The sequence below is a fragment of the Puma concolor genome, chromosome B3 (genome assembly GCF_028749965.1).
Source record: "Puma concolor isolate L17-30 chromosome B3, mPumCon1.1.hap2, whole genome shotgun sequence".
Taxonomy (NCBI): Eukaryota; Metazoa; Chordata; class Mammalia; order Carnivora; family Felidae; genus Puma; species Puma concolor.
Genome location: NC_141672.1, coordinates 2,107,314 through 2,130,338, shown reverse-complemented (window position 1 = coordinate 2,130,338; position 23,025 = coordinate 2,107,314). Strand labels below are relative to the sequence as shown.

At 68.8% G+C, this 23,025-nt stretch overlaps 1 protein-coding gene across 1 annotated transcript; it reads right to left on the bottom strand.

Annotated features, from left to right (window-relative positions):
* Positions 1 to 1,044: 1,044 nt before the first annotated feature.
* On the bottom strand, positions 1,045 to 23,025 carry AKT1 (AKT serine/threonine kinase 1). The gene is made up of 14 exons (XM_086708639.1): positions 22,826 to 23,025; positions 20,192 to 20,331; positions 10,346 to 10,474; positions 7,658 to 7,769; positions 7,336 to 7,483; positions 7,085 to 7,216; positions 6,950 to 7,015; positions 5,204 to 5,272; positions 4,886 to 5,011; positions 4,687 to 4,815; positions 4,386 to 4,600; positions 3,753 to 3,840; positions 2,177 to 2,279; positions 1,045 to 1,929 (listed from the first exon to the last, which is right to left on the bottom strand). Exons 2-14 carry the CDS (start codon positions 20,235 to 20,237, stop codon positions 1,850 to 1,852), a joined length of 1,443 nt encoding a protein of 480 aa, XP_086564765.1. The 5' UTR covers positions 20,238 to 20,331; positions 22,826 to 23,025; the 3' UTR covers positions 1,045 to 1,849.

The window sequence follows — 23,025 nt, the reverse complement described above, 5'->3', positions numbered from 1 at the left end:
AGCCCCTGGCACCCCCTTCTACTTTGTCTCTGTGAATCGGACTCCTCTGGGGACCTCGTGTGAGTGGCCACACTGTGTGGGTCCTTTGGGGACTGGGTTGTTGTGCTCGGCGACATGTCCTCGAGGCCCATCTGTGCTGTGGCAGGAGCCAAGATGCCCTTAAGGCTGAGTAATACTCCTGTGCACGGACAGACCACGCTTCGCTTCCCCGTGTTCACAGACAGACACTCGGGTTCCGTGACGGTCTGGCTACCGCAACTCATGGAGTGAACACGGGTGAAAGTACCTATGTTCAGTCCTTTGGGGGACAGACCCAGAGGCGGGGTTGCCGGGCCCGATCTCTTGAGCCGCCGTGCTATTCTCAGCAGCCCCGTCCTCGTATATCCCCACCAGCAGCGCCCCGGGCTCTGGTCTGACGCACGTGTCCATACGCACACCTTCTGCACGTCTCTTACCGCTTAGGATGTGATGTCTGGTGTGTGTGTGGGTCCCCAGACAAGCCGTTGTGTTGTGCCCCGCGGCCTGTGCAGACGGAGGTGGTGAGGCATTACTGGGGGCTGCTCCAGACGTGCCCCCAGAAGGGGACGGCTGCTCCGCCGGGGTCACCGTGGACTCTGGACAGGGAGGTGCTCTCTCCCCCTTCGCCAGGCCCACGCACCAGGACCTACACGTGTCCCGGCGGCCCGGCCACACCCGCAGGCTTGCATCCACGGGAGATGAGGCCGAGGACCCCAGGCGCCCGGCAGCCCTGCCAGGTTCCGCTCCTTGCCAGGCAGCCGGCTGCTCGGCTGGGAGCTGGCGGCCACCGGCGGCTGCCCGCAGCACGTCCCAGTGGGCCGCCCGCGCCCCTCGACCCAGGGATCCCAGACGTGCTGTGAGGGGGTGAAGCGGCTGGGGATGTGGATTCCCTGCCCCGGAGGTCCCGCAGGGAGGGGCAGCTGGAGCCGGGGCGGGGCGGCGGGGAGGAGGCTGGGTGCTCCCCACGCACACGTGGGCCAGCCCACACGCTCTGCCGCCCGCCACCCACCAGAACAAGCCACAAAGTTGAAAAGCAGTGTTTATTGAAGAATTTGGAGGGAAAGTCTCATAATAGTAAAAATAGTAAAGTTGAATGTAAAAAGCGCCCCCATGCAGCACGGAGTCCGGCCCGGAGGCACAGAGGGCGCGCTGAAGGCCCCTCCAGAGGGCGTGGGGCGCGTGGCGGGACAGTGAAGCTTCTCGACAGAAGAGTGCTACCTGGGGACACCGTTGAGGTGCCCCAAAGGGAAAAGAGGGCGGGAGGGAGGGGCTTTCTTGTCACTAAGATGAAAAAACCCCAAATGCACGTGATAGCGTATTACACAGCAACAGATCGCAACCTCGTTCTCAGCCTCCGGCCCCCGCCTGCCCCTGCCCCTGCCCCCGCCCCGGCCCCACTCAAGAGCCGCTCCCCGCCAGGACGCCGAGGGAACCGGGCCAGCGCGTCACCGCCGGGCGCTTCTGGGGTCCCGGGGGCTGGGCCGAGACAGGTGGCAGCCAGGGACCGCTGGCTGGAGGGACGGAGGGGCCGGGGACAGAGCCCTCCTGGGCCCCCAATTGCACGTGGCTGCAGAAGTCCTCGACCCTTTCCTATATGAGTCTAATTGTTCTGAAGGCCAAGGCCACGTCTGGAGAGCTAGACGAAATAAATTAGAAAGACCCGCAGGACCCCTTCCCGCCCAGGCGGGCCGCCCCTCCCGCAGCACGAAGGCCTTCCCACCGCGCTCCGAGGCGGCTCCCCTCGGACACAACACGAACTAGGGATCGGATTGTCCGCGAGGCTTCCTCCCCGTCCCCTGAAGCCGGCGTCGGGAGTCCGCTGCTGGCCTCCTCAGGCCGTGCCGCTGGCGGAGTAGGAGAACTGTGGGAAGTGGGGCCTCCGCTCGCTGTCCTCGCCCTCCACGCTGTCGCCTGTGGGTGGGTGGGCGGCACGCTCAGACCCCAGTGCCGGGATCGTGGCCACCATGCGCCGGGGAAAAGGACCCTCTTGATGCCAGGAACAGGGACGGCGCCCTCCCGCGCCCATCGCCACCCTCCAGAGGGACCTGTCCGGTGAACCCTGTGGGCCTCTCTGCCAGGGGCAGCCGCTGACTTCTGCGGTTTGAAGAGAAGGGAGGAAACAGACTTGGGGGTTGGCGGGGGGTGGGGCATCCCTCACCTTGGTCGGGGGGCGTGATGGTGATCATCTGGGCCGTGAACTCCTCATCAAAATACCTGGTGTCCGTCTCTGAGGTGACCTGGGGCTTGAAGGGCGGACTGAGCTGCGGGGGGCGAGGGGAGGGGGGGCGAGTTACAGACCCCGTTCTGCACTGCCCCCCAGGGGCCGCCCCCAGCAAGGGTTTCGTGTCTCCGGGCAGCGCGAGACCGAGGACGGGGCTGCAGCAAGGAGCCACAGGGGAGGGCGGAGGCCCGGGCCCTGCAGACCTGCCCCCCCACAAGGGCAGGCCGGGCCCTGTTCACAGCAGGCCCCGGCAGGTGACCAGTTCTGCAGGACCCAGTACCCCCAGGTGGAAGGAGACAAGTCCAGTTTCCCTTGTAGCTTGCTTCGGACGAGGGAAGGGGGTGAACAAGGACGCCATGGAACACGGGTGGGCTCCCAGCCCCAGAGCCCCAGCCCCAGGGGCCGCACGCACCCCTTCCTGACCATGGCCATGGGGCCCAGCTGCCAGCGGCCCCACTTTGATCGTTCCCGATAGAGGGACAATCCCGGTTCCCCCATCCCTGGAGCCCCCTGGGCCAGCGGGTGGTATTCCCACGCAGTGGGTCCAGAGAGCCCACCGCAGCCCTGGGAGGGAACCCAGGGCGGAGCCGGGCAGCGCCACGTGCCCGTGCCAGCCCCAGCCAGGCGCCCCGGGGCACAAAGTGAACTTGACCTGCCCCCAAACTCAGAGGGCTCCCAGGGCCCTCCCTGCCCAACTTCCCACCAGGAGGTGAGGCCAGGCCTTCCTGCGCACGTCCCTGCTGGGGCCTCGCCCTCCAGGCTTCCCACCCGAGCGCGGGGCCCGGCTGGCCTCCCGTGCGCTCAAGGCCACAGTGCAGCTGGCTAAGTCAGGCTGCAGAGAGGCCTCCCCGTGACAGAGGACGCACAGGTAACCGTAGGGGGTGTGCATGCGGGAGGAGGGCCCTGCAGGCCAGCACCCACCCCCCCAGGACACCAGGGCTGGCCCTCATGAGCTAGCAGGGTCTCTGCTCCAGGCAGGGCGTGTGGCCTGTGACGGGCCTACGGGGGAGGGTGCGATGGAAACCAGCGGGACGTGTTTGGAGACAGGGCGCCCCGCACGCCCTAGCACGGCCTTCTTGAGCCTGCCGGGCCACCGCGCCGGCCTGGGCCAGGGCCCGGCGCTCCCGAGTCCCTGGGGGCGGGGGACAGAGGGATGTGTGCAGGAAGCAGTCGCCTGGCTCCCGGGAGACCTCCCATGTGCCAGACAGGCCTGTGTTTCCCCCCAGTCTGCGTGCTCAGAGGGTGGGTAGGGCTCTCCCTGCAGCAGGAGGGACTGAGGTCAGATAACTGGAGGCCCTGGGAGAGCAAAGGCCTTTAGCGGCGGGGCTGGAAAAGGCCTGGGGCCCCCACCTGACGGGGCACCGTGTTCCAGGAGTCCGTGCACACGGCTCCTTCCAGGGGGCCAGGAGGGGGGTCCTGAACAGTGTTCAGGAGGAAATCCCGCGGTGCAGACCCTGCGAGCCTGGGGAGGGGGCGCGGGGATGGGGGGGCCGTGCGCCAGGCCCCCACACACCTTCTTCTCGTACACGTCCTGCCACACGATGCTGGCGAAAAAGCGGTGCTGCATGATCTCCTTGGCGTCCTCGGCGCCCCCTCCCAGCCTGCGGAGGAGACTGGTCAGTGCCTCACGCTGCCCGCTGGCACGGGGCCCCTCCTCCTGCTGGGTGAGGCTGGGATGCCTGACTGTACTGGACACTGGGGTCCCTGGGGGTCGGGGGACAGTACAGGAGGGTCAGCATGATCCTGGGAGGGGTGGGGGGGGGGGCACAGCGAGTGGGACGCCCTGGCCCCGGGTGGTGGGGGATGGTGGGGGGTGGGGCAGCACGGTCTCAAGGGAGCAGGGAGATCGTGTGAGGGGGACGGCTGGATCCCGGGGGTGGGCTGGGGGGACAGTGCCAGCTGACGGCGCAGCCCCGGGGCGGTGGGGCCGGAGGAAGAGGGAGGTGCGGCACACCGGGTGGGGTCTTCCTGAGCACGTGTGGAGGCTGCGAGTTCCGGGCGCAGGTGCCCGTCCGGCCCCGGCCAGCCCCGGTCGAGGACGCTGCAGGTCAGCCACGTGGCCCGGGAGGCGCCCAGCTGCTCCTAGGGGAAGCAGGGGGATGGGGCGGCTCGCCAGCACCCTGCTGGCCCGGGGCCAGGGGCTCACCTCTGCTTAGGGTCCTTCTTGAGCAGCCCCGACAGCAGGGACTTGGCCTCGGGGCTGAGCGTGCGCGGGAAGCGGAGCTCCTCCATGAGGATGAGCTCGAAGAGCTTCTCGTGGTCCTGGTTGTAGAAGGGCAGGCGGCCGCACAGCATCTCGTACATGACCACGCCCAGCCCCCACCAGTCGACCGCGCGGCCGTAGTCGTTGTCCTCCAGCACCTGGGGGGCGCAGGGCACAGGGTCACGGGCCGCCCAGCGGTCCCGGGTCTCCGGGGTGCGGGGGGGCGGGCGCGGCAGGTGCGCACCTCGGGGGCCAGGTACTCGGGCGTCCCGCAGAAGGTCTTCATGGTGGCACCGTCCTTGATGCCCTCCTTGCACAGGCCGAAGTCGGTGATCTTGATGTGCCCGTCCTTGTCCAGCATGAGGTTCTCCAGCTGCGGGGTGGCCTCCGGGTCAGCGCCAGCCCTGCCCCCGCCGCGGCCCCGCCTGCTCGCGCCCACCCACCTTGAGGTCGCGGTAGACCACGTTCTTCTCGGAGTGCAGGTAGTCCAGGGCGGACACGATCTCGGCGCCGTAGAAGCGCGCACGGTCCTCGGGGAAGACCCGCTCCCGGGACAAGTGGAAGAAGAGCTGGGGGACGAGGGCCGCAGTCAGGGTCCCAGAGCGAGACCACAGTGCTCGGGGCCGGGGGCGGGGGGCACCGTCCACGGGGCAAGACCCCGACACACGGACAGGGGTGGGGGGGTGCTGGGACTGGGGGGAGGCAGGGCACCGTCCCCGTGCCGGGGAAGGTGGCCCAAGGCTCACGGAAGGCCGGCCTACCTCGCCCCCATTGGCATACTCCATGACGAAGCAGAGACGGTCGTGGGTCTGGAAGGAGTACTTCAGGGCCTACGGGGAAGGCAGAGCTGGTACCGTGGCCCCGCGGGACCCCTGACGCCCACCGGCCGTGCTTGAAGAAGGCGCGGGCTCCGGGTCGGATCTCGGGCAGGGTAGGGGCCAGCACATGTGGCGGCCTCCCTACAGGGCCGTGGAGCTCCAGGCCACAAACGTGGGAAGCGGGACGGCGGCGGAGAGGCTCCTCCCCACCACCCTGGCACCCCCTTCCTGACTTGCTTCATTTTCTTTTAATTTTTTAATGTTTTTTAACTTATTTTTGAGACAGAGAGAGACACAGCATGAGCAAGGGATGGGGCGGAGAGAGAGGGAGACACAGAAGCCGAAGCAGGCTCCAGGCTCCGAGCTGTCAGCACAGAGACCGATGCGGGGCTCGAACCCACAAACCATGATATCATGACCTGAGCCAAAGTCAGATGCCAAACTGACTGAGCCACCCAGGCGCCCCTCCTGCCTTGCTTTAAAAGGAAAGGCCTGTTGGGGCGCCTGGGTGGCGCAGTCGGTTAAGCGTCCGACTTCAGCCAGGTCACGATCTCGCGGTCCGTGAGTTCGAGCCCCGCGTCAGGCTCTGGGCTGATGGCTCAGAGCCTGGAGCCTGTTTCCGATTCTGTGTCTCCCTCTCTCTGCCCCTCCCCCGTTCATGCTCTGTCTCTCTCTGTCCCAAAAATAAATTAAAAAAAAAAAAAAAAAAAAAAAACGTTGAGAAAATAAAAGGAAAGGCCTGGAGGACCAAGTCTTCCCCACGAGGCACAGACCCAGGGTCTCACCCGGCAGCCAGGGATGAGCCCCGTTCACAGGAAACACAGGCCAGGAGACCAGCTCCAGACCTGGTGCCATGAGGCCACCGTCCCCAACTCTCCAGGTCCCACGCCCTATCCCGTGGGGAGCCCGCAGGAGGGGAGCCAGTGTGCGTGGCCTGAGTTCCGTCGCCTGTGACGAGGGGCATGCAGAGGGGGAGGGCAGGGCACGAAGCCTGGGGAAGAGGAAGAGCGGCGAGCGAGAGGAGGAAAGACCCCCCACAGGGGCGGGCCGGTCACGCCTCACAAGGAAAGTTTGAAGGAGCACGAACTGGAGGGAAGGGGCTTCTCTGCTTTGCCGCCGCTTTGGGTCAGGCAGCGCCTGGGCTGGGGACGCCGTGCTGGGCGGAGGGTGACCGGGCCTGGGGGGGTCCTCAGGAGAGCCCAAGTGGTGCCCGGCCCGGTCCTGACCCCCCAGGCGAGCAGCAGCCCGTCCGTCCACTGCACTGCTGACCAGCTCGCCCACACCTTCCTGGGTGGCTCGGCCAGGAAACAACTTCTAGCTCATTCTCGATGCTCTCTAAGAGCTTTCCTACACCCCTCCTGGGCCAAGAACCTCCCCGGGGACGGAGACCCTCCTGACCGGAGCCTCAAAGGGGAAACAGCTGGAAGGTTGTGTGCAGAAGGGTCGGCATGCAGGGGTGGGGGGGGGGGTTGGTGCCTCCCGGGGCCTCAGGCAGAGCAGAGGGAAGACAGGGTCACCCACCACCCCTGCACAGCAGAGGCAGCAAACAGCACCTCCCCCCCACCCCTGCCCCCATGGGCCTCGATTCTGAAGCACAGAAGCCCGGGGTCTGTGGGGAGAAAGGTACGAGGGTCCCTCAGGCCAGGGGCGGGGGACTTCACGCAGACGGCTCGCGCCTCCAGGACTCACCGTCAGGAAAGGGTGCCGAGAGTTCTGGAGAACGCGGTTCTCTGTGAGCGTGTGGGCCACCTCATCCTGGAAGACAGGGCCAGGTGAGCCGCCGGCCCGCCACCAGCCCCCAGGCCACCCGGCCCTGCGCCCTACCTTGGCCACGATGACCTCCTTCTTGAGGATCTTCATGGCGTAGTAGCGGCCCGTGGCCTTCTCCTTCACCAGGATCACCTTCCCGAACGTGCCTTTCCCCAGAAGCTTCAGGTACTCAAACTCGTTCATGGTCTGCGGGGCGGCGGGCCGGGGTCAGGGGCCGTATGGGGGCCCGGCCCTCCGGGGGTCCCGCGTCCCTGCCCCTCGCCACCCCCCACTGTGCTGCCCGTGGTCAGGGGGAGGGGCCTCACCACGCGGTGCTTGGGCTTGGCCAGGGACACCTCCATCTCCTCGGCCCCCGAGTTGTCGCTGGGCGAGCCCGACCGGAAGTCCATCATTTCCTCCTCCTGCCTCTTGAGCCCGTCGGCCACCGTCTGGATGGCGGTGGTCCACTCCTCCCTGCAGGGTGGCCGGGTGAGGCCCCGTGCTCCAGGCCCAGATGCTGGGGGACACCGAGGCCTGGCCCCCCCGCAGGCTGGCGCGCCCACCCCACCAGGGGCCTGAGGAGGGCACGGGAGCGCTGGGGAGCAGGGGCCCCCCCGCCCCCCCCACCCCCGCGTGTCCGTCCCGCACCGCTCCTCGGGGGTCTCCACGTGGAAGGTGCGCTCGATGACCGTGGTCCACTGCAGGCAGCGGATGATGAAGGTGTTGGGCCTGGGCCGCTCCGTCTTCATCAGCTGACACTCTGGGGGCGGGGCTGGCACGTGAGCGTCCCTCTGCACACCCCGGGCCCCACACAGCCCCCCTGCCCCCGCCCCCCCAGGCCCTCCTCCCCCCCCCCCCCGCCCCCCCACCGGGTCCTGGGAAGTCCTGTCCCATCCCCGCTCCATGCTCTGGCTTCCCCGACCACAAAACGGAGCCGGGACCCCTGTCCCAGCCCAGACGCCGTGCTCCGGCCGGGAGACGCGCCCCTGCAGGGCGGGCTGAGGCTGGGTCTCCTCAGCCCCGGGCCGTCTCCCCCGGCCATTTGGTCGCCGAGCCCATGCGGCGCGCCAGGACACCGCTCGAGTGGACAGAGGGTGGGGAGTACGGGGGCCCCCGGGAGGGCAGGCAGCTGGCCTCCGAGCAGGAACCTCCCGCCATTTCCCAGCCATGACTGCCCGCCCCCTGCCCCTCCAAGCGGGGCCAACCCCAGGGCGGAGGCTGGTGCCGACTCACCCTTCAGGGGCCGCCTGTCCCGGCAGATGACCCTCCCTGGAGGCTGCTCGGACCGTACCCGGCCACCCGACACTGGCGACACCCTACCACCACCCTCCAGAGGGATCCCAGACGCACACCGGGAGCACACACACCTACACCGGGAGCACCCACACACCGGGAGCGCCCAGACCTACACCCGGGGCACGCGCACACCGGGAGCAGAGGGGCTGTGGGGATGCACCAAGCCCCCAGAGGGGTGGGAACCGGTAGGGGGTGCTGAGAAATCCCAGGCCGTGCCAGCTCCGTCTGTGGGAGAGGAGACGGGTTTCGGGGCCTGTGAAGGGGCTTCCGACGTTCCGGTGCCTGTGCCCCGGCAGCCTCGAGGGCCCCTGGTTGGGCTCAGCAGAGCGTAAGCAAGAGGTGAACCAGGGCCGGGTGCCAGGAGGGGCTTGGGGCCAGCCTCGTGGGGCCGGTGGCCCGTGTTGACACAGGGGTGGGGGCTGGAAAATCCCGTGGCGGTCTCCTCGGTGCTGACACCCACCCCCCGCTCGCCCATCGGAGACCACCGGTCTCCCCAGCCCCGGCACCCCTCCCCAAGGACGAGCCCCTGTCCCGTGCGGCTCTGCTCCTTGGCTGGCGCTCCAGCCGGACCGCGGCCCGGTTTCGAGGCCCCAGCACCTCCCGCTCTGCTCAGGCAGCCCTCTGGAGGGTGCCTACCTCCTGTGCGCCTCTGCAGAGTCCCCCTCAATCCCCCCACGCTCCGCCTGTACGGAACATTCCTTGGGGCCCCTCATGCCCCTGCCAGCACGGTGGCACCCAGCCCCACCCCAGCCAGGCCTCCTTCCTGAAGCCCCACCTGGCCCCAAACAAGGAGGCGCTGGGGGGAGCCCAGAGGCACTGCAGTAAGGTCCCCTGCACGGCCACCAGGCCGCAGGGGACAGCGGCGCCTGCCTCCCTGGTCTCCCTTCACCCCAGGGCTCCTACTCTCACAGCTGCTTTGTGGAGCCTGAGGATGGAGAGGCGGGACTCACCGGACCCGGGTCGTGGTAAAGCCCTCCTGGGAGACCCCCAGGCTGGAGGACGGAAAGGCAGCGACTGCCCGACAGAAGCCCTTGGGGTGGGGTGTGCTGGCCATGCCCCTTGTCCCTGAAGCACAGGGCTGGGCACCCTGGAGGGTGGGCAGGACAGCCAAGGTGACAGGACACCCCCCCCCCCCGCCATACCCACAGGCACAGAAGCCACGAGTCCCTCCCCATCAGCCTGTGCTTCCTCCTCCTGAGACCCCAGACCAGAACCTGCACCAGACGACGTGGGGCAGCCCCAGGCTCCCAGGCTGAATGAAGACAGAGCCGGCCAGAGACGGGGTGTATGAAGAAGCCCGGGGGAGGGGGGCAGACCCCTCGGTGGGCACTGCACTCGGTACCCCTGATGGCGTCCCAAGAGGAACCCAGGAGGTCGGCCGGTTGATGAGCCCATCCCTCATTTCCCAGCCCCCGACCCGGCCTGGGTCCTGGGTTGGCCCCAAGGCAGAGCCAGGTTCCAGGGTGGAAACAGAGACCCCACAGGAAGGCCCGCCTGGCTCAGCAGCCCCTCTCCACGCCCGGGTCTCCCCCTCACAGGTGCGGGATGAGGCCGCGGCCACACGGTTCGAAGAGGTCCCAGTTCGTCCAGCTCTGCCAGACGCCGCGGCCGGCTGCGCTGTGCCTGCCGACCCCACCCCTGCCGAGGGTAGAAGGAAACCACTGCGGGGCCCAGGCCTCTGAGGGCTCTTCCTAGGGGTGACAGAGGCTCCCGGAAGCTAAGGGTCCCCACCCAGAGGCTTTGTGGAGAGACCCTGGTGAGCGCCAGCCGGCTGTCCCGGGCGGGGCTCTGTCCCCCAGAGCCAGAGTGCCCCGAACAGGTCTGGGGTCTCCAGCCTCGGGCCTCCGCACGAAGACCTCCCGGCAGCCGGAAGCATCCACTAACCAGTTCCCAAGGTGATGCAAAGCCAGCACCGCCCAGCCTGGCCCCTGGCAGCTGCTGGCCCCAAACGCAGAGGCCCAGGGGACCCGAGCCCGGGGGCCGCTGGGCACTGTTCCGCCCTCCCCGGTTCCACCCCAGGGTGGCCGCGGGCACACTCACGCGCCACAGAGAAGTTGTTGAGCGGGGACTCTCTCTGCTCCACGTCCTGTGGCCGCTCCTTGTAGCCGATGAAGGTGCCGTCGTTCTTGAGGAGGAAGTACCGGGGCCTCCAGGTCTTGATGTATTCCCCTGCGGACGCGTGCTCGGTGAGGGCCGAGGCCGCCGGGCCCTGTCCCCAGGCCCCCCGGGAGCCCCGTCCCTGTGGCAGGCTCGCAGCCGGCTGTGCCAGAACAGGTGCACCCGGGACGCCGTGACTCGGGGACACAACCGAGAGCCGGCCCCCGTGTCGGAAAGGGAACCTGAGCGTGGGGGGAAGGGGCACAGCTAACGAGAGGCCGGCCCGATCCAGGGGGCCTTTCTGGAGGAGGCGCCGCCAGGCCAGGAGGTCCCCAGCACGCACAGCTACAGCCACCCACCAGCGCTTCAGGCCTAAGAGCTCCCCCCACCCGCTCGGTCCAGCCAGGTGTCGGCCACACCGTTACCGCCGTCGCAACGGCAAGTGGACTGCCCGCCGGAGCCGGCCCCTCCCTGGCCCGCGGGAAGGAGCCCGGCGCCCAGCATCCAGGGGACAGCAACTGGGACCAAGGGCCCTGATGCAGCACGGCCCCCGCAGCCCCTCACCGCCCACGTGACCACGTGCCCTGCCCAGGGGCCCAGAGCACAGTCTTGCGCACCACGGGGAAGCCGGACCCAGGAGGCGTCCGTGCGGTCCGCAGGCCGAGACCCGCCACCCTCGACCGCGTCCCACCCGCGGGCCACCCAGGTGCTCGGGGAAGTTTCCCCCCAAGTCTTGCCACATCAGCCATAAGCGGGCAACCGCACTTAAGAGCCGGAGCAGATGTCCTCTGTGATATTCCAGCGACTGTCATTTTTCATTCTGACACCCAGAAAAAAGAGCGTTTCATTTACATTTTGCCGAGCAAGGAGTTTGAACGACGATAGAAAACTTACTAATCAGACAACGGCTTTGTCAGAAGGGCCACTAGGCAGCAGGTGGGGAGGGGGCTGGGGTCCCCAAGCTCTGGGCCCCAGGGGAGGGGGATGGGCACAGGCCCCACCCGGGACCCGGCAGCTCCCAGTGTGCTCCTCCCCCATCCCCGCTGCCCAGCCGCCTCCACCGGCCAGGGGCCTCGGGGTGTGACCCAGCCCTCACTCCGCTGCACACGACGACGGGGGGGGGGGGGTCACCTCCAGGCCCGCCCCCACCAGCAGGGCGAGGACCCCCGTGAGAGCCGGCGGCCCGCCCTCTGCCCCAACCACATCCGGTTCCGCCGAGCCCCCGCCCCGGCCCGTGGAAGGCTGGGGTCCGCGGGGTCGGCCCCTTTCGGACCCGCTGCCTCCGACCGCCCGGGGACCCCCCCCCCCCCGCACGCCCACGCGGCTCCACCGGGCCTCCCGCCGGGGCAGCGGGTGGGCACGAGCAGACGGGGCGCCGGGGGCTGTGCGCAGCCCCCCACCCGCGCCGTCCCGGGCCGCTCGCTCCCACCCGCCTGCGCGCCAGGCTGGAGCTGTCGGCCCCTGATGGAGTGTCGCTCATCCCGCCAGCTGCCGCTCCCCGGGACGCTAACTGAGCGGGGAGAGTGATGAGCGCCTCGCCCGCGCAGCCCCGAAAATCCATCTTGATTCACCAACTGCCGCCAGCCCCCACCGCGCCCGGCCCCGCACCCTGTGCACGCGGTCGGCACGTGCACACCTGCTCGGCAGCGCCCGCACGCCAGGCTGGGCCTCAGGTTCCCCACCGGGCCGCAGGATCCCCGGAACGGGGGTGCCACCGGGACTCGCCCCGGCCACCTGACCCTGCACCTGGTCCACTCCGGGCCCAGGAAGGTTCTACAATCCAGCCCTGGGGCGCGGGGGGGGGGGGGGGGGGGGGGGGCAAGGGAGCGGCCCTGGCGGGGAAGAGGCTGAGGGACAGGCCCCCAGTCTGCATGAGCCCTGGGCAGGGGCCCAGGAGGACAGGCAGTGGGTCCGCCGGACCCTCCAGCAGCCCCCTGACCCAGGGCGCTGAAGGGGGGCCACGGTCGGCCCCCAGCTGCTCCCCTGCTGCTCCCCACGTGGCTGAGCCCTAGAGCCACAGGACACACGGGTGGGACGGGAGGGCCAGGGAAGGCGGCCTCACTCGGCCCCTCGCCTGGGCAGCCCGGCCCACAGAGCCCTTGGGGAGGCAGGGGAGGCTGGGGCCAAGGCTCTGAGACACACGGACCCTTCTCTGCCCGGCCGCGTGCAGCCAGGCGGTCACCTGGGGGCCGAGGCAGTGCTGACTTCGTCCTGGGCTGTGGCCTGCATCCGAGTGAGTTCAGCCCACACAGGATTCGGCCAGGCCCAGACGACCGGCCCAGGCGGACGGGGGGCCGGAGCCCTGCTCACTCCCGAGGAGGCTGGGGTGACACAGGATGTAACGAAGGGGGGACACAGCCACCCCCGTCCTCAGCCACAGGACTAGGGCCACGGGGGCTGGGGTGGGGACAGACACTCGCCGGCCGCTGCTGGCGGTGGGAACCTAGGAGCCTTCACTCCGGGCACAGGCACGGGCGGGTGACGAACAGGGAGGCCTGAGTCTGCCCTTCAGGTCACTGCTCCCTAAATGGGGGTCCCCACCACTGCCCCGGGGACAGATGCCTGCCCACAGCCAGGGTGACCTCCGGGAAGCCGTGCAGTGCACCGCTGGTCCCTGCCACTCACGGCCACAGCCCGTGGTCTCCCGGAGGGGCTCCCCACCCACCCACCCACCCCACTGCAGGCAGACACCTGACCAAGGCCCACGTGGGGCGTCCTCACAGTCCCGGGGGCCAGTCTCAGGGTCCCCTCCGCACAGCTGGGCAGCCCGGCCATGAGGGCCCCCACCCCTGCAGCCAGGAAACAGGAGCCATGGCAAAATTGGCAGGCAGGTGGGACGAGCAGCGTTCTCTCAGAAGCCCAGCCCTGGGCTGGGGTGGGGGAGAGACCCACACTGGCCCTCGGAGACCCCGCCCCGCCTGCCACCAGAGAAGGGGACCCGTGCTCCCCCCCCACCAGCCCTTCACTCGCAGCCGGTCCACCCCCAGGGAGGGCCCTAGGCGTCCTGGCTGGGGTGGTGGGGGGAGGGGGACACGCAGTCTCAGCCAGGCTCCCCCACCTCCTCCTGCGCCTCTAAGGGACCCTCAGCTCCTGGCACCGGCCGCCGTGGTGTCCCCGTGCGTCCTCCACTAGGAGGGCCCTTCTAATAGCCCTGCTCATCTCCAGGAAGATGCCGGAAGATCCTGACCTCCTGCAGCCCAAGTCACCCCACCGGGGCCACGCCGCCAGAAGCTGGGGACGAGGTGGGCAGAGGCGGAGGGCCTGTCCCCTCCGTGCCTCCCAGCCGTGGGTCCCGAGCCACGTCACGATCGGGGCGCCCCAGGCAGCGGACCTGGGGGCTGGGACCCACGCTGTGGGCACGCGGGGAGTCACGGCGCAGCCCGGGCCTGGCGCCCCAGAGGGCCCCCCCCTCCCTCCCCGCGCCGCCAGGCCCCGGCCCGCTCAGCCACCACGCCCGAGCCCCGCGAACCTTTCCTCCAAGCCTCCGGTTCTCGGGGAAACTGCCGGATAAACACTTTGCTGCGGGGGCGGCGGCGGCTGGCAGGGCGCCAGGCGGCACCGGGCTGCTTCTCCACAGCAAAGCGAGCCCCAGCAGGCCCGGGGAGCGGGCGCCAGCTGACGGCGGCGACCGTGCGGTCCCCTGCCGCCAGCACATCCATCGCAGGCCGACAGCTGCCGGGCGTCCATTTACCTTCTCCAGCACAGTGAGCAAACAGCCCTGCTGACGGCGGCCCATCCGTCGCCGCCCACCGGGAAGGGGGCAGGCAGCGGGCGGGCACCCGGCGTGGGTCATCTGGCGGGGGGGTGGGGGGCCGGGGGGCCGGCCTGCCAGGCCTCTGCCTGTGCACAAGCTGCGGTCCCCGCGTCCCGGTCCCACTAGCAGGATACTAGGCCACAGGCTGACCCTGAGGGTCCGGGAGCCCCCAGGAAGGAGCGCCAGGGCCGGGCAGTGTCAGACCCTCGCTCAGGCGGGGCCGCGGGGTACCGACCTGCTTCCTGAGACTGAGCCTTGCCCAGCATCCATGGGGTCCGGCCAGGGGCACGGCTGGATGAGAGGAGGCGTCCGACCCCCGCCCAGCAGAGGGGTGACACATGGAGGGCAGACGCTCCCCCCCCCCCCCCCCACGGCCCCTGAGCCTCGCTGGGCCCTCCCAGAAGGCCCACCTGGCGGGCAGGGAGTGATGTGCCCGCTAGCTCCCAGGGCACCCGAGGCCCGAGGAAGGGACTCTCAAGGTCACAGACGGTGAGCGGAGACCCCGGTTCTGCGGCCCAGGCTAGGCTCCCTCCGTGACACCTGCCGACCTCCCCACAGGTCTCTGGTTCTGCCATCAAGCAGGCAGGTCCCAAAGTCACGGCCCAGTGCACACAGGTCGACTCAGAACACGGGGACGGGGGGCGCCTGGGTGGCTCAGTCGGTTAAGCGGCCGACTTCGGCTCAGGTCACGATCTCGCGGTCCGTGAGTTCGAGCCCCGCGTCGGGCTCTGTGCTGACAGCTCAGAGCCTGGAGCCTGTTTCCGATTCTGTGCCTCCCTCTCTCTCTGCCCCTCCCCTGTTCATGCTTTGTCTCTCTCTGTCTCAAAAATAAATAAACGTTAAAAAAAATAAAAAAAAAAAAAAAAGAACATGGGGACGGTGCCGGGGGCTGCTCGGGCCCTGCCTGCCGCATCAGGACAGCGCCCGGGACGGCGCCCCTCACCGACCAGCACGTCCCACCCCACCCCAGGTGCAGCTGCCTGCCGACCATCTCAGCCTGGATATCATCGTCCTTGCAAACCCCACCTCCTCCTTGGGCACCGAGCACCCCCCCCCCCCACGCAGGCCAGAGGGGCTGCCCCTTAGTCCCAGCTTGCCCACCACATGTCCCAGCTCCCCCTGGGACGTCTCCATGTGGCTTAGTCCCCACGACCCCTGCCCTGGTCCGGGGGCCCCCTGCCCACACCCACTGTCTCATTTCTGGTCTCCTGCCCCAGGCAGCCCAGAGACCCCTGGGTGCTTATTCAGCGCCCCCAGATAAGGCCACAGCCCCACTGCCCAGGCGCCATCTGCCATGGCCCTGCTCACTCCCGGCTCCAGCCTGGGGCTGCGTGGGCCTCCCCACTGCCTATTCTCAGTCTCCCTCCACAAGCCGGCGGCTGGTCACCTGCCTCACCTGCCCGCTCCGTCCGATGTGCGCCTGGCCTCACCACAGTGGGGTTCGGGGAGGTTGGGCTTCAGAGACCCAGTTGGGTGAGGGTGAGGGGGCAGCCACAGCCCCACCTCCACGAACAAGCATCCCAGGGGGCTGGACGGTCCAGGGGGCAGCCCCCCACCCATCAGTCCACCAGCTGCACTCCTATCTGCTGGCACCTTGGGTCACAGGCCTGGGGAGAGAGGCCTGCGGTCTTGGGGCCCACCTGGGGATCCGTGGACCCGAATCCAGAGCCCAGAGATCTAGGTCAAGCACCTAGGGTTATCAGAAGGAACCCCTCCCAAATCCGGCCGTCGACTGCAACACCCCCGAAATACGGGTCTAGTATTTCTTATGGTTAAAGAAACACACCTGAAGGCAGGAGAGAGGAGGCGAGGGCTCAGCCAGGCAGGGCTCCCGGGTCTGGCCCGTGGCTCACCTGACCGGCCCACCCCAGCCTGGAACCCCAGGAACCTCTGCCGGCCTGTCCGGGGCCAGATCTGGCCGGGGGGCCTGCCCGGGGGGCCGCCAAGCAGGGACCGGGCACGTCGAGTGGGCAGGAACAGTGGGCATGTGCCCACCGTGGGGTGGCCCTGGGGAGCAGGCACGGAGCCACAGCCACGGGCTCCAGTTACGGGAGGGCCCGCGGGGAGGGCGCTGGCCCCGAGCCCGGCTGGGTGTGCCTGGGCAGGAGGGACGCCAGCGGTGGCCGGGCCAGCTCCCACCCCGCGCCAGCCCACAGCACTTCTAGGAACCCGGCCTGATGCAACCGAGCCTGGCCTCTGCGGAGAGCCGCTGGCCGGTGGGGGTCTGGGCAGGGGGGCTCGGGACCCTCTCCCCTGCACAAGGTGCTACCCAGGGCCGGCTGGAGGGACCAGAGCCTACCCTGTGGCCCCTCACCCCTCCCCAGCTCGTGACTCCCACCTCCCCCGCCCCTGCCCGGCGCCTGGCTCACCATGGGACAGCCACCCGCTGGGGCCACCAGCAAGGGCCAAGGGACCCAGGGCCAGGAGGGCAGTGACCCCTCACCCCCCACGCATCGCCCCAGCTTCCTCTTCTGCTGTTTGTTCTACAGGGAGAACCCAACACGCTCACAAAACAGGAAACAGCCCCACCGATGGCGGCCACGGCCACGGCCACACGCCAGGCCCAGCGGCCCTGCAGCACACCTCGGGGCCCTCCCTCCTAGGCACCTGCCCTCGCCCCCAGGCCCGGCCACACTGCCCTGACCTGTCCCAGGGGCAGTTCCGGACCCTCACAGACACAAGGCATTGCGCGGTCGGCCTCGCGGACCAAGGGGCTGCTGGGACGGAAGCCATAGCCACATCGGTGTGACCTGTACAGGAACTGGGGCCGCCCTTCACCTGACGGCCAGGGAAACTGAGGCCCAGGAGGCCCAGGGCAGCCCTGCCCTCTAGCCCGAGGCACAGGGTAAGGGGAGCGACACCCACCGTTGGCGGTCCCGCTGAGCCCCTCGCCCTGGTGGCACCCGTGCGCAGGCAACGGTACGGGGCCTTCACAGGAAACCCCACAGGTCTGCGCTCAGAAGTGCGTTCAGCAGGCCCACAGGCCGGTCCCCTGGTGTCTGCCTAGCAAAGCCGCTGCCTCCTTCAAAGGTCCAGGGGCACCCCAGGACCAGGGATGGGGTAGGGGACTGTGTCAGCAAGGGGAAACCATGGTCTCCTCATCGGAGCCACACGTGAGACACGGGGAACGGCCGTGGCCACGGCGGGAGACGGGACCTAGTCGCCACCGAGGGAGAGGAGGTGGGAGAAACCACCGGCCCAGGAGCCCACCTCCACCAGGACGCCTCGGACCACCTCGGCCTGGAACCAGGGCCGGATCCCTGCTGGGAAAGGGCTCAGGGCTGGGGCACAGCAGGGCGGGAGACGGGCCAGGGACCAGACCTGCTAAGCTCCGCGAACTCGGGGCCCCGGCCGGCACCATCCCTGGGGGCGAGAGGGCAGGGAGACACGACCGCGCCCCGTGCACTCAGCACATGTGCTCGCAGACCTCAGGGCCGGCTCTCCTCATCCCACCCCTCCACCCCCGGGGGCCAGGCTGTGCTCCGCTGAGGACTGCCGATCACGCTTCTGGGCCAGACCCTCCTGGCCAGGAGCCTGTCTGCGTGAGCAGAAGGGTCCCCAGGGCCGCCCACCCCGGCCCAGAGCCCCCTCCTGCCTCCGTGGCCCAGCTCCTCACTGCCTTCCTCCCCTCTCCTGGTCCAGCTGGCCTGCCTGTGGGTCAGGGACACCCAGGAAAACAACCACAAGCCTGGCCGGGTAGACAGAGCCCACAGCTTGGGCTCCAAGAGTGAGGCCACCGGGCAGGGATGTCCCAAAACAGCTGCACAGGCCGTGGCCTCAGCACAGAGCGGTCTGAAGACAAAACCAGAGGCCACAGGCCAAGCTCAGCCAGACCTACATCCTGGAGCAGGCCTCGTTTTCAAAAATCGTCAGCCTTTAAGAATCAAGAGAGTGCACAAGTTTTTGAGTGGTGCTGAGCCCAGCTCCAGCCATCAGCGCTGGGGGCTCGCGGGCTCAGCTGCCCGCTGCTTGGAGGCTCCACCTAGAGCTGGGGTGTCTGCTTATCACTCGGGCTGCCCGCACGTCCAGATGTCCAGCTCTCGGTCGGGAAGCCCCCCGTTTCTGGGGCCGCCCGTCTGCCCACCATCCCTGCCGGCCCAGCCTGTCTCCCAGCCACCCTCTGAGCCGTCAGCAGCTTGAACTCAGTCTCCCGGGGACGGGCTCCCCACTGGACACACTGGGACCCTGAGGCCTGGAGGGCTCGCCTGGACCCCAGAACAGGTCAGCGCAGGGCTGGAACACAAACCCGGGCATCCCCACGCAGGCTGGACTCCCCACTGTCCTCCGTGGCTTCTCTGCCCAGAGTACACAGTATCAGGACACCCAGGAAACAGCCCAGAGGTCACTCCCCCCAGCAGGATGCCCACCTCCCGGAGGGAGCACGGACCCTCTCTCCCAGCGAGGCTGCTGAGGCTGGCTGTGCCCAGACTGGGGGCCCCCTAGAGTTCACCAGGCCGTTCCCTGCCACCGTTGCCATCACATACGTGAGAAACCGAGGGCCGAAGAGCTCAACAGATTTGTCCTTGGAGAGGGACACAGCGACAGAGCAGCCAGGTCAGATCCAAACCCAGCCTTCTGGACAGCCACCCTCCCCCCACCCCGGCCCGATACCCCAGCCTCCCGCCCCTTCAGAAGGCACGTGCCCTGAGGGGCAACCTGAAATTCACCCAGGGGTCAGAGAGGCGCCCCTGCTCCAGCCCGGCTGGGGGATGTCCCAGCAACTGGGCCAGGAGCATCTTAATCTAACAGTCAGTCAACGAATGTTTGCTGCTGGTTCAGGTAGGGGACCGTGTTCCCGTGCTGCGGCCAGGCGCGGAGGAAAGAAAGGCCCGGGGCCGGTGAAGGGTGAAGGACAGGGCTGTCAGGTGAGGCAGACGGAGCCCGGCCTGGTGACGGGGCTCCAGGCACAGGACACAGGGAGCAGGCCGGGGATGGCAGCAGGTGAGCACTGGGGGCGGGGATGGAGACGGCAGGTGCGTGCTGGGGGTTCTTGGGAGAAGCCAGGCGGAAGGGCTCCCCACGGACCACGGGGCCCGGGGGCCTCCTCGCCTCCGTCTCGAGGCCCAGTGTGCCGTCCTCCCTGCAGCCACCAAAGCCAGCCCTGACAGCACATGGCTGACCACATCCTGGACCCTGTGCTTCGAGCCCCTCCGCAGCCCCTGACCCCCGTTCTCTGCCGCTCCAGGCCCCGCTGCTTCCCAGCCTGCTCTCCTGGGGGCTCCCGCGCATCCCACAAAACCCAGCCTGCGGCCGGTCGTCTTAGCAAACCTCCCCGTCTGCTCCCCGTGTCCGAGGCTCCCCCTCCCAACAGCCTGTGGGATCCCGGGGTGGGGAGGGGGAACCCTTACGCCATCGGCCGGAGGGCACCCGTGAGGGCAGGCTAACCAGCTAGCGGGGATCACCAAAGCCTTGGGAAGGAACAAGTCTAGAGGAAGAGGAAGGGGGCGGCTGCTAATCCCCGCCCTGGGGCAGGAGGGAGTGACTCCCCAGGGGACACCTAAACATGAAGCCTGTCCACGCCCCACTCCCCACCCCCGAGTCACAGAGGGCTGCGGGGCAGGGGGCTGCGGGCGAGGGGCCAAGGCCACATGTCCTGTCATACCAGGACCCGCCAAGCCCCTCCCTGGGCGCAGGGCCCTGAGGCCGCGGACAGCAGAGGCTGGACGGGCGCTGGGCTCGGACGGCTCACAGGTCCGGCACAAACACACCGGGGCCGGGCCCCTGGTTGGTGCAGAGCCCCCCCACCCCCCACCCCCACACCGCCCCACAGCCCAGGCCTGAGGCGGGCACTGGGCCAGGCCAAGTAACACTGCCCTGCCCTCAGGAGCCCTCGGGCAGCGCCCCGGGCCGCCAGCGAGCCAGGCCTTGGACGGGCCCCAGTGTCCTCACTGCCTTCCAGGAAAGCAGGGAGGGAGGCGGCGGGGCCTCTCCCGCCTGAGGGACCCAGCCAGGCAGCCACCGTACTGGCCGGCCCACACGGGCTCCACGCCACCCGAGGGACCCCTGCCCCAGGCCCAGCACCCGAGGGCACTGACCTCTCTTGTGCAGCCAACCCTCCTTCACGATGGCCACGTCGTTCATGGTGCCCTGTTCCGGTAGGGCCGGGCCAGCCAGGGCGCCGCTCACCGTCCCCTCTCAGCAGGGTCTCCCCGAGCCCAGCCAGTGCACCCAGCCTCTGGAAGAGTCAAAGGGAAGTGTGTGAGGTTGTGTCCGGCCCGGGCCCACTCCTCCAACCCCACAGTGAGGCCAGGGAGCCCGCCGCACCTAGGGTCCCAGTCGGGGCCCACCCTCCCATGTGGCCTGCCCCCCCCCCATGGCCTTCTGAGCCACTGCCGCATCCCCCCCACCCCCACCCCCGGCGCGTGGTTCTGCCACGACACCAGACAGGCACCCAGTCCCCTGGGGCCGGGCCTCCCCTCCGCCTGGGCTGCAATCCCCCTGGTACCTGAGCCCAGGCCCTCGGGGCTTGATGCCCCGGCTTCACCCCGGCCCCCAAAATATTCCAGCCTCCCTAAGCTGCCAACCCAGCAGAGGCCACCTCCTCCAGGCAGGCCCTCTGGCTCTGCTGTAAGCTGCTTGGCCTCCCCAAGCCCCTGGCGAGGGCGCCCCTGTTCCCACCCATAGGGCCCCGGGCTCCTCCTTCTTGCCCCAGCCTGGGAGAGAAAAGAAATTCAAGTGTGAAGAAAGTAGGGCCAGGAGACCAGGCGGCTGGCGCAAATGAGAACCCAGAGCCCTCCGAGGCGACATAAGAAAAACCTCCCCTCAAGAAACCCCAGGCCCTCCTAAACCACAGCACCCCTGCTGGTCTGAATCTGGTTCATTCATTCGGCCAACATGTACTAGGCATCCCTGGTTTTGCCAGGCTCGATGCTGGGGACAAAGAGAGGTTCAGATGGGTCCTGTCTGTGAGAAGCACCCAGTCCAGGGTGGTTACAGACCCATAATTACAGCATTCAGGAGGTAACAGACGGGGGTGCCTGCACAAACGCAGAGGCCCTGGCGCCTGCAGTGGCCACCAGCAGCCTTCTCCTGGACATACTTCGGCCACTGAACCTGAGCGACCATCCCCATCACTCCCGGCTGGATGAGCTCCTAGGCATCCCTCAAAACCCAGCTCACAGATCATTCTGAGCATCCTGGGAAAGAGCAGTCTTCCCATGAGCAGTCCTGGGCTAGCCCTCCGGAGGGCAGGCCCAGAGACACTCCTCTCTGGGACCCCCAGGCCAGGAAGGCCCCTGAGGACCTCTGGAATGGAGCCCAGCATGGGTTCACCTAGAGCTGCATAGACATTCTCCCTCGACCTTACTGGCCTCCTGAGGCAGGGGACTGGGACCCAGAGAAGGTTGCCTGGCACTGACAGTCTTAGGCTAAATTTAGAAGAACTGAAAGACCCCCCCCCCCCCCCCCGCCTGCGTCTAATGCCAGGCCAGGGAAGACACACGGTGCCCAACGTGTGCAACAGGGCACCGGCAGCGACAGGAAGCAAGACTGAAGATACCTCCAAGGACAGGGTTCTGAGCCCCTGCACAGCACGCCCCACGGTGGGGGGGGGGGGGGGAACCCCTCTGGTGACACAAGTGGGTGTGGCCTGGAGGCAGAGGGCTGGACCCAAAGACCTCTGGATGTCCCCCACCCCCACCCTGGCCTAATCAGGGCCTGCTGCTGACAGAGTCAGACAGCTGTCGAGCCCCGTGTGTAAAAATATATCTGTGCACACACAGGGGCTGTGCATCTGCACGGAAACGTACACACCAAGCCGGGGCCTGGGCTGTCTCCGGGTGCAGGGCCGTTTCCCACCGGGCCGTGAGCACCTTTACGGTAAAAGTGTGTCACTGCTGGTATTATTTAAGTCACAACTAACCAAAACATTGCCGTGCTCTTAAAGGGCCCCCTCCCTCTCTCTCCAAACACCGATCTATGAACTGCACGTTCAGTTGGGGGAGGCAGAACCAAGCCCCACGGGTGCACCCCGCCCTGCACTCGGGCCAGGGGCTCAGAGCAGTCAAGGCTAGCGGGGAGCCAGGCTGCGGGGCCCTGTGGTGACCTGCCCACCAAGTCGGTCCTCAGGAACCCGGCCTGCTCACGGACCACTTCACCAGCTGCCCCACCTTCCCCCAGTCTGGGGGCCCAGCCCCAGGCGCCCACCCGGGCCCCGGCCAGGGAGGGTGGGCAGCACCTCCAAAGCCCACCCAGGTCAGAAAGCAGTTGCGGGGCCCAGGAGGGCCGGCCCGGGCACCTCGCCATCGCGTACAACTTTTCGTCTCGGGGCAAACGAGGTCTCCTTCCCAAGGCCCACCCACAAACTTGAACGAGGGCTGGAGCGAGCCTTTCCGAGCGGTCCCTGAGGACCTCCTGGGCACCGCGGCCGGCCGGCCCGCCTCGCCTCTCCTCCCCGCGCGCCGGCCCCGGCCCCGGCCGCTTCCCCAAGGTCATGAGGGAGGCCGGGGCCGCGGCCCGCACCCCCGCCGCCGCCGCCGCCGGCGGCCGGGCCCGCGCCCTCCCCGCCCAGGCCGCGCTCGGCCACTTCCTGCTCCGCTCCTCCACCCCGGCCGCGCGCGGCCCGCGCCCCGGGCCCCGCCGGCCGGGAACAAAGCGCCGGGCCGCGGGAGGAAATCCGGGCCCCGGCGGCGGGCGGCGCGCGCGGGGCGGGGGGCGGGGGGGGGACTCACCGGGCGCCGCGTCCGGGCCGAGCGCGGGCCTAGCCGGGCCGCGGCCTCCGGCGCCCGCCGCTCGGCATCCCCGCGCGCGCGCCGGGCGGGGCCGGGCTGGAGGCGGCGGCGGGCGGGCGCTGCTGGGCGGGCCTCGTGCGCCGCCGGGCCCGGAGCTCGTGGCGGCCGCCGGCTCGCGTCCTCCGGCTGCGCTGCTGCGC

What these genes read in the sequence shown, in the direction of transcription:
- AKT1 (XM_086708639.1), bottom strand. Translation starts at nt 20,237, where the DNA reads ATGAACGACGTGGCCATCGTGAAGGAGGGTTGGCTGCACAAGAGAG. An exon ending in GGGTTGGCTGCACAAGAGAG is followed by an intron (nt 10,475 to 20,191) that starts GTCAGTGCCCTC and finishes ACGCGTCCGCAG; the next exon opens with GGGAATACATCAAGACCTGG. An exon ending in GTGGAGACCCCCGAGGAGCG is followed by an intron (nt 7,484 to 7,657) that starts GTGCGGGACGGA and finishes GCCACCCTGCAG; the next exon opens with GGAGGAGTGGACCACCGCCA.